Source organism: Dendrobates tinctorius, unplaced genomic scaffold (genome assembly GCF_039654945.1).
Source record: "Dendrobates tinctorius isolate UK_male_01 unplaced genomic scaffold, ASM3965494v1 ptg000035l, whole genome shotgun sequence".
Classification (NCBI taxonomy): Eukaryota; Metazoa; Chordata; class Amphibia; order Anura; family Dendrobatidae; genus Dendrobates; species Dendrobates tinctorius.
The window spans coordinates 61892080-61907446 of NW_027361703.1; the positions used below are offsets into that span (position 1 = coordinate 61892080).

Below are 15367 nucleotides of genomic sequence, written 5' to 3' on the forward strand. Positions count from 1 at the left end.
TGTTTGGGCAAATGCAGACTTTGATGGAATGGTCTGCGGTCATAGTTAAGTTTTCAGAGCCCCTGATGTGCCTAAACAATAGAAACCCCCCACAAGTGACCCCATTTTGGAAACTATACCTCCCAAGGAACTTATCTAGATGCCTGGTGAGCACTTTGAACCCCATAGTGCTTCACAGAAGTTTATAACGCAGAGACGTGAAAATAAAAAAAAGAAAAATTTTTCCACAAATATTTTTTAGCCCCCATTTTTTTTATTTTCCCAAGGGTACCAGGAGAAATTAGACCCCCAAAGTTGTTGTGCAATTTTTCCTGAGTACGCTGATACCCCATATGTAGGGGTAAACCACTGTTTAGGGCTTGGAAGGGAGGGAGCACCGTTTAACTTTTTGAACGCAAAATTGGCTGGAATCAATGGTTGCACCATGTCGCGTTTGGAGACCCCCTGATGTGCCTAAACAGTGGAAACCCCTCAATTCTAACTTCAACCCTAACCCCAACACACCCCTAACCACAGCCCTAACCCCAACACATCCCTAATCCCAACCCTAACCCTAATCCCAACCCTAACCATAACCCTAACCACAAGCCTAACCCTAATTCCAACCCTAACCCTAATTCTAATCCTAACCCTATTTCCAACCGTAACCCTCTTTCCAACCCTAACCCTCTTTCCAACCCTAACCCTAATGGACAAATGAAAATAAAAATAATTTCTTTATTTTATTAGTTGATGCTGCCTATGGGGGTGATAAACGGGGGGTTTATTTACATTTCATTCTATTTTGATCACTGTGAAAGTCATCAAAATGAATGAATGGAAATTGGAGCCGGCGGGTCCGCGGGAGCCATAACGGCACTCGGTGAGTACCGGGAGGTGGGAGGGGGGCAATCGGAAGCCGGGGGGAGCGGAGGGAAGGCGGGGGAGAGATGATGACAGCGGCGGCACATCGCCGCTGTCATTCAGTGGCGGGGGCAGATCACCCCCGTTAACGGGTGGGGGGGGGGTCGGATCGCTGTCACCAGCCATGTCCGATGCTACAGCAGCGTCGGACATGGCTGGATTGTAATATTTCATCAATTTTCATTGATGAAATATTACTATCGCTCTGATTGGCTGTTAAAAGTGAAACAGCCAATCAGAGCGATCGTAGTCACGTGGGGCGAAGCCACGCCCCCTATGCTGAAGAACAAAGCCCCCTGTATCTGCGGGTCGGGTGACCTTTCAGTGACCTAGGTCACCCGACCCGCAGGGGGGCTTTAAAGTCATGACGCCACATAGGCGTCACTGGTCAGATTTGCACCAGTTTTCATGATGCCTATGTGGCGTCATTGGTCGTGAAGGGGTTAACACAATAACAATTTATATTGTTTAAATTTAGGAAGTACAACTGGTCCTTTTATACATGTCGTTCCTCTTATTTTTAAACTGAAAATGCTTTATAGATAACTAGCTGAAGAGCCCGGCGTTGCCCGGGCATAGTAACTAACTACGGTTAGTTATAACAAATTATAATGATTAGATCTATATATATAAAACTGAGTGTAGAGCCACGCCCACTCCGCATAGCCACATTCACTATAATATCCCACATCATCCCATCAGCCAGAGCCACTGGACTACTGCCTCTAATATCCCACATCATCCCGTCAGCCAGAGCCACCGGACTACTACCACTAATATCCCACATCATTCCGTCAGCGCCACCGGACTACTACTCCTAATATCCCACATCATCCCGTCAGCCAGAGCCACCGGACAACTACCACTAATATCCCACATCATCCCGTCACAGCCGCCGGACTACTACCACTAATATCCCACATCATCCTGTCAGAGCCACTGGACTACTACCCCTAATATCCCACATCATCCCGTCATCCCGAGCCACCGGACTACTACCCCTAATATCCCACATCATCCTGTCAGCCTGGGGTCAGAACCAGAGCACTGAGTGGAACGGTCCTAACTTCCATACCGGGGATCCCTTTAAGAGAGGCCTGGCGTCAGAACCAGAGCGGAGTGGATTTGCTCTGACTTCCATACCAATGATCCCTTTAAGAGACGCCTGGGGTGAGAATCAGAGCGCTGAGGGATTTACCCTAACATCTATACCGGAGATCCCTTTAAGAGAGGCCTGGGGTCAGTACTAAAGCGCAGTTTTGATTTGCCCTCACTTCCATACAGGGGATCCCTTTAAGAGGGGCCTGGGGTCAGAACCAGATCGCTGAGTGGATTTGCCCTGACTTGCATACCAATGATCCCATTAATAGAATCCTGGGGTCAGAATCAGAGTGCTGAGGGATTTGCCCTAACTTCCATACAGGTGATCCCGTTAAGAGAGCCTGGGGTCAGTACCAGAGCATTTGAAGTCATTTGCCCTGACTTCCATACTGGGATCCCTTTAAGAGAGCCTGGGTCAGAACCAGAACACTGAGTGGAATTGCCCTAACTTCCATACCGGGGATCCCTTTAAGAGAGGCCTGGCGTCAGAACCAAAGCGCTGGATGGATTTGCCTTGACTTCCATACCAGTGATCCCTTTAATAGAAGCCTGGGGTCAGAATCAGAGTTCTGAGGGATTTGCTTTAACTTCCATACTGGAGATCCCTTTAAGAGAGGTCTGGGGTCAGTACCAAAACGCAGAGTGGATTTGCCCTCACTTCTGTACTGTGGATCCATTTAAGAGGGTCCTGGGGTCAGAACCAGAGCGCTTAGTGGAATTGCCCTAACTTCCATACCAATGATCCCTTTAAGCGACCCTGGGGTCAGAACCACAGAGCTGAGTGGAACGGTCCTAATTTCCATACCGGGGATCCCTTTAAGAGAGGCCTGGGGTCAGAACCAGAGCGCTTAGTGGAATTGCCCTAACTTCCATACCAATGATCCCTTTAAGAGACCCTGGGGTCAGAACCACAGCGCTGAGTGGAACGGTCCTAACTTCCATACCGGGGATCCCTTTAAGAGAGGCCTGGGGTCAAAACCAAAGCACTGGATTTGCCCTGACTTCCATACCAATGATCCCTTTAATAGAAGCTAGGGGTCAGAATCAGAGCGCTGAGGGATCTACCCTAACTTCTATACCGGAGATCCCTTTAAGAGGGAAGATGTGCCTATGGGATGGAGGATGTGTGATGTGTATATGGGAACGTGAGGGGGTGATTCATTTGTGTCATGTGCTCTCTGGTTCTTTCTGGGGGGCAGACAATGGCTGGGAGCTTGTGTTCCTGGGGATGTTAGATTTCTCCCACCATGTCAGTGTCTGCTGAGGTGTTGACGTGGAGTGGGAAAACTGTTACTCATAGCAACCAATCACAGCTCAGCTTCTTTTAAACAGCTCTGGTGAAATGAAAGATGCTTCGTGATTGGTTGGTGATACACACATACTGTACATTCAATTTTATATATATAGATTTGATTAGCACTCCATTAATAAACAGGAGGTGATTATCTACAACGGTGACCTATGTAAGGTATATCAACATGGTGACCAGGGATTAACTGTAGAGGACAATTGTTGGTACGGCACATTATTGAGGTAGCTATATAATGTGTCCATCGTGTTTCCATTTTTCTACATGAAAGAAAAGTATGAGGAATAGAGATGTGACGAGTATGGAGAATTATGGTAGTGCTGGTTGATATTTATACTTTACTTTCTGCCTTCATTTAAAGGGAATATATCAGTAGGTTTTTGCTATGTAATCTGAGGATAGCATGAGGTAGGGGTTAAACACTGAATTCCGTGAAATGTCACTTTTCAGATTGTGTGCAGTTTACTTACAAAGAAGGTTTTATGACTAGGACATTATCACTGCCTGACTAGCTGCTCATGCCAAATTGTCAGACTTCGTCCCCTTCTGGAATAAGCAGCTCACTGTCAACAGACAATGTACACAGAAGGCTGTGGTGTAGGTGGGGGTTTTCTAAGCTCTGCTACATTATGCATCTAAGAACTCTAAATGTATAACAACTGCTGCACCCAGTAATCTAATTGTAATTGTTGGAATCAGGGTCTCTTTTCCTACATTATTATGCGCTCAGATGAGGTAGCAAGAACCTGCTGACAGATTCCCTTTAAACTGCATTTACCATAGGTTAAAATATAGAATTCAAGTATGCAGAAGAGAATAAAGATTACCTGCCCCATGCTGACTGTGCTGTCGTTTTTGGATCTACTGGAATGCAAGATGAATCAACAATATGTGAACCATTTACTTTATAGCAAAACCCACAGTTGGGATCCAGCATACATCCGTTACAAAATCTGCAAAAAGGATAAAAAAAAAGTAGTTATTAAGACACTGATCTATGTTTGCTTGTAGATCCTAGCATGGATCGCTATTGTTTTTGGTGGCATATACTACTCTATACATGGGCCAAACAAGTCAATCTCACGGTTAGTATTTTCAATGTATTCTTCATGCTGCAGGGACAGTTATAGACAGACTTAACACATATATCTGCATATTAAACAGAAGTGAGAATTGCATGCATATGATAGTCACCTATATTTGGTGCAAGAAGAGTTTTGACTGGCAGGATCTGTTGGTGTGAAGGTTACAGGAGGTGAGACTTGAGCAGATAATAAAAAGCCCAAAGCCAGAACAATCAACGCCAATGTTGTACCTATGGGGAACAAATTAGTTGCAAATCAGTTAGACGTGATAATAAGTGCTAATGTGAAAAAAAAAAACTAACTAATACTACTTCAGATGTTCTATTAGTCTAGCCTGATGAAGAGACCTGAGTAGTCTCGAAAGCTTGCAATGTATTACCATCTTTTCAGTTAGTCATTAAAAGGTATCAACCACTGAGGACTCTCAATTCTGAATATTCTTCTATCTACTGGCTAACACGGTACAAAGATATATATTTTCCTGTACTAGTACCATATGCACTCTATGTAGTGGGCATATGTATGGCATATAAAGAGGAGCAGTCTGTCACAATGATCCGCACTGCCTTCTCCAACAGCAACAATGTAGAAACAAAGCCAATACTCTTATCATAGATCAGTGGTTCGCAACCAGTGGCGGTGTGGATAAAAGCAATTTATATGCCATTTAGTGACTTTTCCCAATCTAACACTTGTCCCTTATACCTCAGTTTAGCTATCGGACACCACACTAAGAAAGCAGCAAGTCGTAAACAGAATTTGAAAGCAAATGTAGGTGTCACAAAACTATAAAGCTAGACATAAGTGTAGCAATAAGTTCTTCACTCTTCCATAAAAAGTGTGCTGGTTTGCTAACATTTCTGGCAAGGCCTCGTCTCTCCGTAGAATAAAAATATTGGCCATGTTCCAATCCAACATGTACAATATTATTTCCCCCAACATGATCATTTTTATGGTCTTTTTCAAGGGGCGTTGCTCACACAGTAATTATGCAGTGTAATCTAAAGACACCCCCCAGAGAATCCCAATAAACTAATAATATTGCTAATTATATAAATGCAATAGTGGTAAGTGCCAAATAGTAAGTTCACTTAAAACTATTAACAACCGCACAAATACAAAACATAGTATCTTCCAGGTTACAACAGTCTAAAGGCCCCTTTACATTTAGCGATGCACCAGCGATCCGACCTGGTCAGGATCGCTGGTGCATCGCTAAATGATCGCTAGTGAGCTGTCACACAGGCAGACCTCACAGCGATGCAGCAGCGACGCAGCGCACGATACTTACCATTCACACACAGCGATCCTGACGTCCTCCGCCCACCTCCACGCGTCGCTCGTCGGCGCCAGCAGGAAGCTGACGACGAGAAATGGAGCCAGACATTCTCGCGCGATCAGCGACGGACAGCGGGGGAGACGGTCAGAGGTAAGTATCACACATAGCAATATCGCTAGCGATATCGCTATAACGTCACAAAACCAGTGACGTTATAGCGATATCGCTAGCGATATTGCTATGTGTAAAACCCCCTTTACACTCTTCACATACCTGTAAGACTTCCAAGTGTGAGTTTCCTTCTGCCGACTTTTTCCACAAGCCAAACACCAATAAGTGTAAAACTGAAGTTTGTAAAAGCAGTTATAGCGGAGAGCCAGATAGCCAATCTATCATCATCCACACCAGACATCTGTAAAATTGTTGCACTGTAGTACCTGAAATGTATGTAAAAAAAGAGAGATATTACACTGTTTTTTTATTTGCCTTGGTACATAAAACTGTTTCTCCTATCCCCTAAGAACATGCCTTCTAAGGGCCTTTAAAGGGAACCTGTCAGCAGGATTGTGCGTTGTAAACTACAGACAGTGTTATGTCGGCGCCGATATACTGAATAAATTGATACCTGGGTTGATGAAATCCGTCTTGTGGTTGTTGTGTAATCTTTATTTTCAGTTTTCCATTAATGATTTGCTCATACTTTGGGGCAGCCTGTGGGGGGGGAGTCTTCATGTGGTGCTCTGATTATTCATAATGCAGATGGCTGACAGGTGACTGATTCCTCACTGACCTGCCCCCTAGTTTACCTAATTAATACATGTACATACTGAAGAAAAAAAATTAAAAGCCTTCTGCAGCTAGGTGCCGGCCGTGGCACCTGCACTGCAGCATAACTGCATGTTTACTGTCCAGTTAATAAGTATTACTGATGTTACTGAGCAAGTTTAAAAAAAAAAAATCAATCTGAAAATGGCGCCCGCCCTGCCTGCACAGTAGAAGGTATTAGTGTCTATAGCTGTGATCTGATAGCTACTATTGCACAGGCATCATCTTGCTGGAGAGGAAAAAAACAACAAATTCCTCCTCCAAGATGGTGCCACCCTCGCCGTAGCAGCTATGCTACTGTGCAGGCAGCGCCATCTTGGGGGAGGAATTTGTTATTTTTTTCCTTCTCCAGTAAGATGGCGCCGCCGGCACCTGCACAATAGTAGCTATTGGATCTCTACACAAAAATTCTGCAGAGAACACTGGGAAACTGTTGGTCATTAGTTCTATATTTTGTCTGATGAACAATTGAAAGTTTGAAGTTCATCCCAAAGGTGGGAGAACAAAATGGTTCCTGCTGTAGATAGTTGTCTCACAGCCAGATAGAGAGGAGGAGGAGGACAGGATAAAGAAGGCGAGAAAGACATTACTAATCTCTTGTGACAATGCGTAGGAGAAGATTTATATATTTCTTAATTTCAAATGTAATACGAGATAAAATAGGATAGAAAGTTGAAATTAATAAATGAAGAGCTGGGATATTATTTTGTGCATTTTCTAGGTTTATTGTTTAATACACAGCAATTGGTTTTTGAGCACAGCATACCGAGAAGTGTAGATTATTTAATGTTTTATGAACATAGCCATGTGAGGGACTGCTTTTTGTGGGAGTAATGTTTTATATTGGCACCTTTTGGGGGTACATATAATGAATTGGACAACTCTTAATAACTTATTTAAGGTGGAGTGAAAAAACCCATACATCTTATGATTGCTTCTTGGGATATTTTTTATTGCGATATCAATTACATGTTAACTTTACTTTGTGTGCTGTTAAGATTGCTTCATGCCTGTTTTTTAGGATTACTTTTGCACTATTACTTTTTTTTTTGTTTCTACACTTTCTGAGCCATAACATTTTATTTTACAATTGACACATTTTTTATGAGAGGAGTTTTAGTTTTTATTGCCACTTTTATGCGCTCAATGGAACTTACCAAATTACTTGTATTGCTTTGATGAAGAAAAAATAAATTCTGTCATTGTTTTTAATTATTTTTAGCAACAGGAAAAAATAGCATTACTTTTATATTTGGTTATTACAGCTGGTTATAGTCATACATAATTTTGTACTGTACATTATTTCCAGAAAAAACAAGACGACGACAAAGCCAAGATGAAGTGCTGCAGGGAGTCAGCTGTATGTTTTTTTTTATCTTTATGTTGATTCTGATGATGAAAAATAAAGGACTGAAAGATGCAGGGTGAGGTCTGCCTTTTACCTTCATTATGCATTTAGTATTGCTGTGCTTTTTGGGTTGGGCAGTACTTGAGTCTATATAATTATGACCGATACCTTGCAGTTACGGCGTTTGAGAGGGATACTCTAAAATATCAAGAAAAATATACATGGACTGAGTGCATACATTGTTCCAGTTTTCTCTCTTTAGGCTGGATTGTATTTTTGTAACTATACATTTTAGGCTCACACCAAAACCTGCATTGCAATATATTATGCCTCCTTTAGGCAGGGCATACTTGCTCACATACATGGTAGACCAGCTTAACAAATGGCCACAAGCTGCCATAGCAATCCTCCGGCACATCACACGTCATGCGGTTGCTATCGACCGTGGCATTTAAGGGGTTAAAAAGACGCACCAGAAGTAACGACTTGCCTCATTTATTGCACAGTGTGGAAAGGGATTATAATTGATTCATTGCTTACATAGATGAAAAAATGAAGAAATAGAGATACATTACAACTTATAATGTAGAGCAGGACAAAAGTTTCTGTAACAAAAAAATGGCAGTGACACTTGCAAAGTAACAGTTATTTTAAGTAAAAAGAAAATAAAAAAGGTGTAACAATAAGTACATGAAAAGCCTACTCCATGAGAACAATTTGTCTTGTGCACAAACACTGCTAAAAAATGTGACTGTTACCCATAGCAGCCAGATTTTACATTTCAATGGACAACTCTAATTTACTGAAATGGCCAAAACTAAATTGGAAGGGGACAAACACAAAATAATATCCCTCATACTATAAACAATCTGTCCCTCTGACTATCTTTTGTCTAGCAGATAAGTCCCTACATTTACATATATTTTTAATAGAAAAAAATTGCTCAGTGTGTTTATGATAATCATGCCTCTTGGCAGGTCTGTGTTAGAGAATAATGACAACCATTTGTGGTACACCTTTCTCCTATATGATCAAGTCATAACAGGAGAACTGGAGAGCTTCGATAATATTAAGAAAATTGGTGTACAAACTGGGGAGAATTGTGTATATATACAGTACAGACCAAAAGTTTGTTTTGGTCTCTCCAACCTCATTCAAAGAGTTTTCTTTATTTTCATGACTATGAAAATTGTTGATTCACTCTGAAGGCATCAAAACTATGAATTAACACATGTGGAATTATATAATTAGCAAAAAAGTGCGAAACAACTGAAAATATGTCTTATATTCTAGGTTCTTCAAATTAGCCACCTTTTGCTTTGATTACTGCTTTGCACACTCTTGGCATTCTCTTGATGAGCTTCAAGAGGTCATCACCGGAAATGGTCTTCCAACAGTCTTGAAGGAGTTCCCAGAGATGCTTAGCACTTGTTGGCCCTTTTGCCTTCAATCTGCGGTCCAGCTCACCCCAAACCATCTCGATTGGGTCCAGGTCTGGTGACTGTGGAGGCCAGGTCATCTGGCGTAGCACCCCATCACTCTCCTTTCTTGGTCAAATAGCCCTTACACAGCCTGGAGGTGTGTTTGGGGTAATTGTCCTGTTGAAAAATAAATGATGGTCCAACTAAATGCAAACCGGATGGAATAGCATGCCGCTGCAAGATGCTGTGGTAGCCATGCTGGTTCAATATGCCTTCAATTTTGAATAAATCCCCAACAGTGTCACCAGCAAAGCACCCCCACACCATCACACCTCCTCCTCCATGCTTCACGGTGGGAACCAGGCATGTAGAGTCCATCCGTTCACCTTTTCTGCGTTGCACAAAGACACGGTGGTTGGAACCAAAGATCTCAAATTTGGACTCATCAGACCAAAGCACAGATTTCCACTGGTCTAATGTCCATTCCTTGTGTTCTTTAGCCCAAACAAGTCTCTTCTGCTTGTTGCCTGTCCTTAGCAGTGGTTTCCTAGCAGCTATTTTACCATGAATACCTGCTGCACAAAGTCTCCTCTTAACAGTTGTTGTAGAGATGTGTCTGCTGCTAGAACTCTGTGTGGCATTGACCTGGTCTTTAATCTGAGCTACTGTTAACCTGCGATTTCTGAGGCTGGTGACTCGGATGAACTTATCCTCCGCAGCAGAGGTGACTCTTGGTCTTCCTTTCCTGGGGCGGTCCTCATGTGAGCCAGTTTCTTTGTAGCGCTTGATGGTTTTTGCCACTGCACTTGGGGACACTTTCAAAGTTTTCCCCGTTTTTCGGACTGACTCATTTCTTAAAGTAATGATGGCCACTCGTTTTTCTTTACTTAGAATTTGTATTATGGCAAGAAAAAAGCTAACAGTCTATTCAGTAGGACTATCAGCTGTGTATCCACCAGACTTCTGCACAACACAACTGATGGTCCCAACCCCATTTATAAGGCAAGAAATCCCACTTATTAAACCTGACAGGGCACACCTGTGAAGTGAAAACCATTTCCGGTGACTACATCGTGAAGCTCATCAAGAGAATGCCAAGAGTGGGCAAAGCAGTAATCAAAGAAAAAGGTGGCTACTTTGAAGAACCTAGAATATAAGAGATATTTTCAGTTGTTTCACACTTTTTTGTTAATTATATAATTCCACATGTGTTAACTCATAGTTTTGATGCCTTCAGAGTGAATCAACAATTTTCAAAGTCATGAAAATAAAGAAAGCTCTTTGAATGAGAAGGTGTGTCCAAACTTTTGATCTGCACTATATATATATATATATATATATATATATATACATATATATACATATACATATATACATACACACACACATATATATATATATCTATATCTCTGGCACAAATTAAGAGACCAGCACATTAAAACCCTGTCATGGGCAGCCCATTCTCCAGACCTGAACCCCACTGAAAACCTCTGAAATATAATCAAGAGGATGATGTATAGTCACAAGCCATCAAAAACAGAATTGCTTAAATTTTTGTGCCAGAAGCAGTGTGAAAGACTGGTGGCAAGCATGTCAAGACGCATGAGGGATGTTATTAAAAATCATGGTTATCCCACATAATATTGATTTCAGAACTCTTTGAGTTAAAACATTAGTATTGTTGTTTCTAAATGATAATGAACTTGTTTTCCTTGCATTATTTGAGGTCTGAAAGCACTGTTTTTCGTTTTTTTAACCATTTTTCTTTGTCAGAAACAAAATACAATATGTATTGCTTGGAATTTCGAAGACATGATGTAAGAAGTTTATAGACTAAAAGAACAATTTTCATTTTACTCAAAAATATACCTATATAGAGAAAAATCAGACAAACTGAACATTTGAAAGTGGTCTCTTAAATTTTGCCAGAGAAGTATATACATTATACATATACTGTGTGTGTATATATATATATAATCAATCATTTATCATTCAAAACAGTATTAATAGTCATATTCAAGAGTCACCCAAGTGAAGAGCTGTGCAAGCACTATAAAAACCACTAAGTAAAGACAGTACACCTAAGGCCTGTTTCACACATCAGTCTTTTCTGTCAGTCTCAATCTGCCAAAATAGCGGAAAACGGATGCGCAGGTGGGCTGACAGAAACGGGGGTCAGCAGATCGGCGAAGTACGGATCTGCCGATGTAAAAAATTTAAAGGAGCCGCGCCTGGGGAAAAAAGAAAAAAAAGAAAAAATTAATACCGGCGGATGTAGTGAGCGGGCATCTGCGGTGAGCGATCATCTCGCGGGATGTGGGTGAGAGCATGGAGATCGCGCGATGTGAGAAATGGGGCTGGAGATCGCGCGATGAGAGAAATGGAGCTGGAGATCGCGCGATGAGAGAAATGGAGCTGGAGATCGCGCGTTGAGAGAAATGGAGCTGGAGATCGCGCGATGAGAGAAATGGGGCTGGAGATCGCGCGATGAGAGAAATGGGGCTGGAGATCGCGCGATGAGAGAGTGAGAGATTTTCATCCAGCAGCCAGACAGAATTGCGGGTTAAAACAGAAAATAGCGGATCGGGAGAGAGAAAAGACGTTGCAGGGTCCGTCCGGTCAGGTCAGCGGACGCCAAAATATTGGGCGGATCCGCAAAAATGTGGATGCTACAGACGGCCATCAGTCAAAATCCGCCGATAATGAAAGTCAATGGGGGAAAAAACGGATCCGCAAAGAAAAATGGCGGATCCGTTTTTTTTTCCAAAACAGCGTATTTTGACTGATGGTGACAAACGGATGTGTGAAACAGGCCTAAGACTAACTACTTGTGCACCAAAAGATGACAGCAAATTGTAGTCCACATTCATAAATACACAACGTGCACAATTGGCAAGTGAGTATTTTGACCACATCCTCAATTTTATGCAGATTTTCAGCTCCCAAGCTGTATAAACTTGAATGGTTACTGATTTGAAACATATCAGGTGATGTGTATTTGTGTAATGTTGGAGGGTGTTCAAATTGTGCAGAATTATTAGGCAGCTTGTTTTACTCAGGCAAAATGGGTAAAAATAAAAAGTAAACGGACACTGAAAAGTCAAATATTGTTAAAAGTCCTACAGAGGGATGCAGCATTCTTGAAATTGCTAAGAAATTGGGGTGTGATCCCAGAAACATCAAAAATGTTTTGTTCCAAGTACTCAACAGGGTCACAAATAACATGTTGAGAAAAAAGTTACACATTAACTGCCAAACATTTGAGAAGAATCAAACTTGAAGAGACTAGGAACCCTTTATCATTCAGTATTGTCATATTCCAGAACTGCAACTTCCCTGAAGTGCACTTAAGTACAAGGTGTTCGGTGCTTAGAGACATGGCCAATATAAGGAGGGCTGAAGCCCCGACATCCACTGAACAAAATACATAAGATGAAATGTCAAAACTGGGCCAATTTCTGACAACAAATTTTCAACAGTTTTATGGACTGATAAGATGAGAGTGATTCTTGACAAAGCAGATGGATGAGCCTTCGGCTAGATCAGTAGTCTAGACAAAACAACTCAGCACCGAAATGATGTGTCACCCTGGGGATGTTGGTGACACAATGCTGTAATTATGAAGCTGGATTTTAAAAAATTATTTTACGCCAATAAAAGATGAATTTCTAAGGAACAAAGAGCTGGATTCACTCTTCTAGCGATTACTAATCCTGCTGCACTGCAGATCTTCCGTGCTCAGGGTCCTGGATGATTGAGGGGTGAGCTGACCTTTTTTCTTTATTAATTATTTTGAGTTGTTTGGTTATCATTCTCACTTTGAAGAAAATAAACAATTGAGATGGGAAACTGTACGTCTTTCATTTTGCAGCTTAATAGTTGCACAATAATTATGCACACAAAGATAATTTCCTAAGAGACAAAATCTCACTTTTACTATCTTAAATATCTAGGTTTTAGGTTTATTATCCTCTTGGCTTGACCAACAGTGCTGTAGTTCAATAATAAAATTAATTATCCAAAATACAAATTGTCTAAATAATGGCGTACTTAGTGAATTATCAAATCATAAAGGAAACTGGAGAGCCTTGATAATAAAATATACTGTATATTGGACAAAACAAGAAAGAATTATCTTATAGAATTACAAATACTCGCGTAATAATTCAAAACAGTACTCTAAAGCAAGGAAAATGAAATCTTGATCAGATATTACTAAAAGAAAAGGCAAAATTGATATTTCGCCTTAAAAACACTCTACCTGAGTGGTTTAAATGAAGGATTTTTATACAGACCACTCCTTTCGGGGGGTTACATTATATTTTGTCTTATTAAAAGGACTATATTTTAGTTTCTTTTATAATGGTTAATTTGATTGTATTTACTAATGTGAATTCTAAACACACAAATATTGTCCTATGGTTTGTAATAATAACCTTAGGTTGGAGAGCCCCCCAATGGTTTTCATTGTTGAATATGGATCAATGTTTATTTCGGTTTGGGTTTTCATTGGCTGTAAGCCACAATCATCAACATCAACAGAAATAAACACTTAAAACTCTGTTTGTAATGACTATATAATATGAGATTCACTTTTTGTATTGAAGAAATGAAATAAATTAACTTTTTGATGATATTCTAATTTTGTGGGAAGCACCTGTATGTAAATAATGTTTTAGTGCCTATAATAAAGGCTATGTTTTAATGGCCTGTTAGTGAGAGGTGTATACATCTAGTAGGGCTTTGCTGTTATAGGGTAACTGTATGTTAGAAATTTGCCCCTTTCCCAGGCCATATTGCCCCATGGTGTAATTTATCTGTTTGAATTTGTAATTTATTAGATTTGCTAAATAAGGAGTGGCAGAGTTGAAGTGAATACAATAAATATTTTGCACAAATTACGTAAGTAAATAAAAGAATACGTCTCAAGGCACATTTTATTTTCTAGCCTTGCGGTGGATCTGCATATTATTGTTATGTCAATTTTGGGTCCAAAATTCCCACAGATTCTATGAGTAATATATAACACTATAGTAGTTTGCTCTACATTCATCTGATGCGAGGTTTCCAATTCCCTGCTTAGACATATCCCTAAAAAGATAACATGGTAACTATATGGAGCCACAAGTAGCCGGAGTAGGGGAGTTTAGTGTATTGAATCGCATGTGTTGTTGGTGACCAGCAGGTTAGCTTACACATTTACATTACTTGGCTAAAAATATGTGAAGACAATGACCATCTCATCAACAGTTCAACGTGACAATGCCACTTCTTTTAAGTCAATTAGCTCTTCAGTAAACACATACTAGTAGTCTATGGAGATTGGTTGGCTGTGGGAATTTGGATCTCTGCATAAAAAAATAAAAATAAAACCAAAACAAGAGTCAAGATAGGTTATGAAAAAAACAAAACAAACAAATGGTGTTCATCAACACAAATAGTAGCCTTATACTCGCCAGCACATAAAACGAAACTGGACCAAAATGGCGGATTTCATCAGAACTTTGGCTGAAACTATGGGCATAAGATGTGATTTACCACCAATTACAATTCAGCTTGGCATGTTAAAGGGAATCGGTCACGTGAAAAACACTATTAACCTGCAGATATAAGGTTAATGTGCAGGTTAATAACATTCTGAACCTGCCCACAATTTGAACCCCACTGTTGGGAGGGAATTAACTTTATTCCTCCCAGCAGTGTTTGGGTTTCAGTCATAGAGGTGGAACCTGGCGCTAGTTCATTCACCACTCAGTGTGTAGACAGTGGCGGCTCTAACTGTGTCCCCCAGCACTGACATACAGCCGGCACTAATACTGAGTGAGCTGTTCATGGCTCACAAAGTTTGAAGAGCCAAAATGTGACATGTACGTGGGTCAATAAAGAACACAGTTATTTTTTTCACACTCTCACGTCTGGTGTGCGGCCATTTTTGTTGCCGTATGCATGTGCCTAGGTTAAAGTGGGAAAAAATGAATAAAAAGGGAAAAAAAAATGTTCACCAGTACAAAAAAAACACCATACGGCAAAAAAAATAAAATATCATTTTTTTCTTTATTTGCATTGCTAAAAAAATACCGTAGTTTACGGTAGATG

The 15367-nt window shown here is 40.7% G+C and overlaps 1 protein-coding gene across 1 annotated transcript in view; it reads right to left on the minus strand.

The window, feature by feature from the left end:
- SLC2A13 (solute carrier family 2 member 13) overlaps positions 1 to 15367 on the minus strand; it is a 401421-nt gene that overhangs the window by 71494 nt on the left and 314560 nt on the right. The window contains exons 5-7 of the mRNA XM_073573541.1: positions 5951 to 6114; positions 4508 to 4628; positions 4141 to 4266 (exon numbers count right to left, since the gene is read on the minus strand). Of these exons, the coding sequence (XP_073429642.1) occupies positions 4141 to 4266; positions 4508 to 4628; positions 5951 to 6114 (411 nt within the window). The remainder of the gene's footprint in view (positions 1 to 4140; positions 4267 to 4507; positions 4629 to 5950; positions 6115 to 15367) is intronic.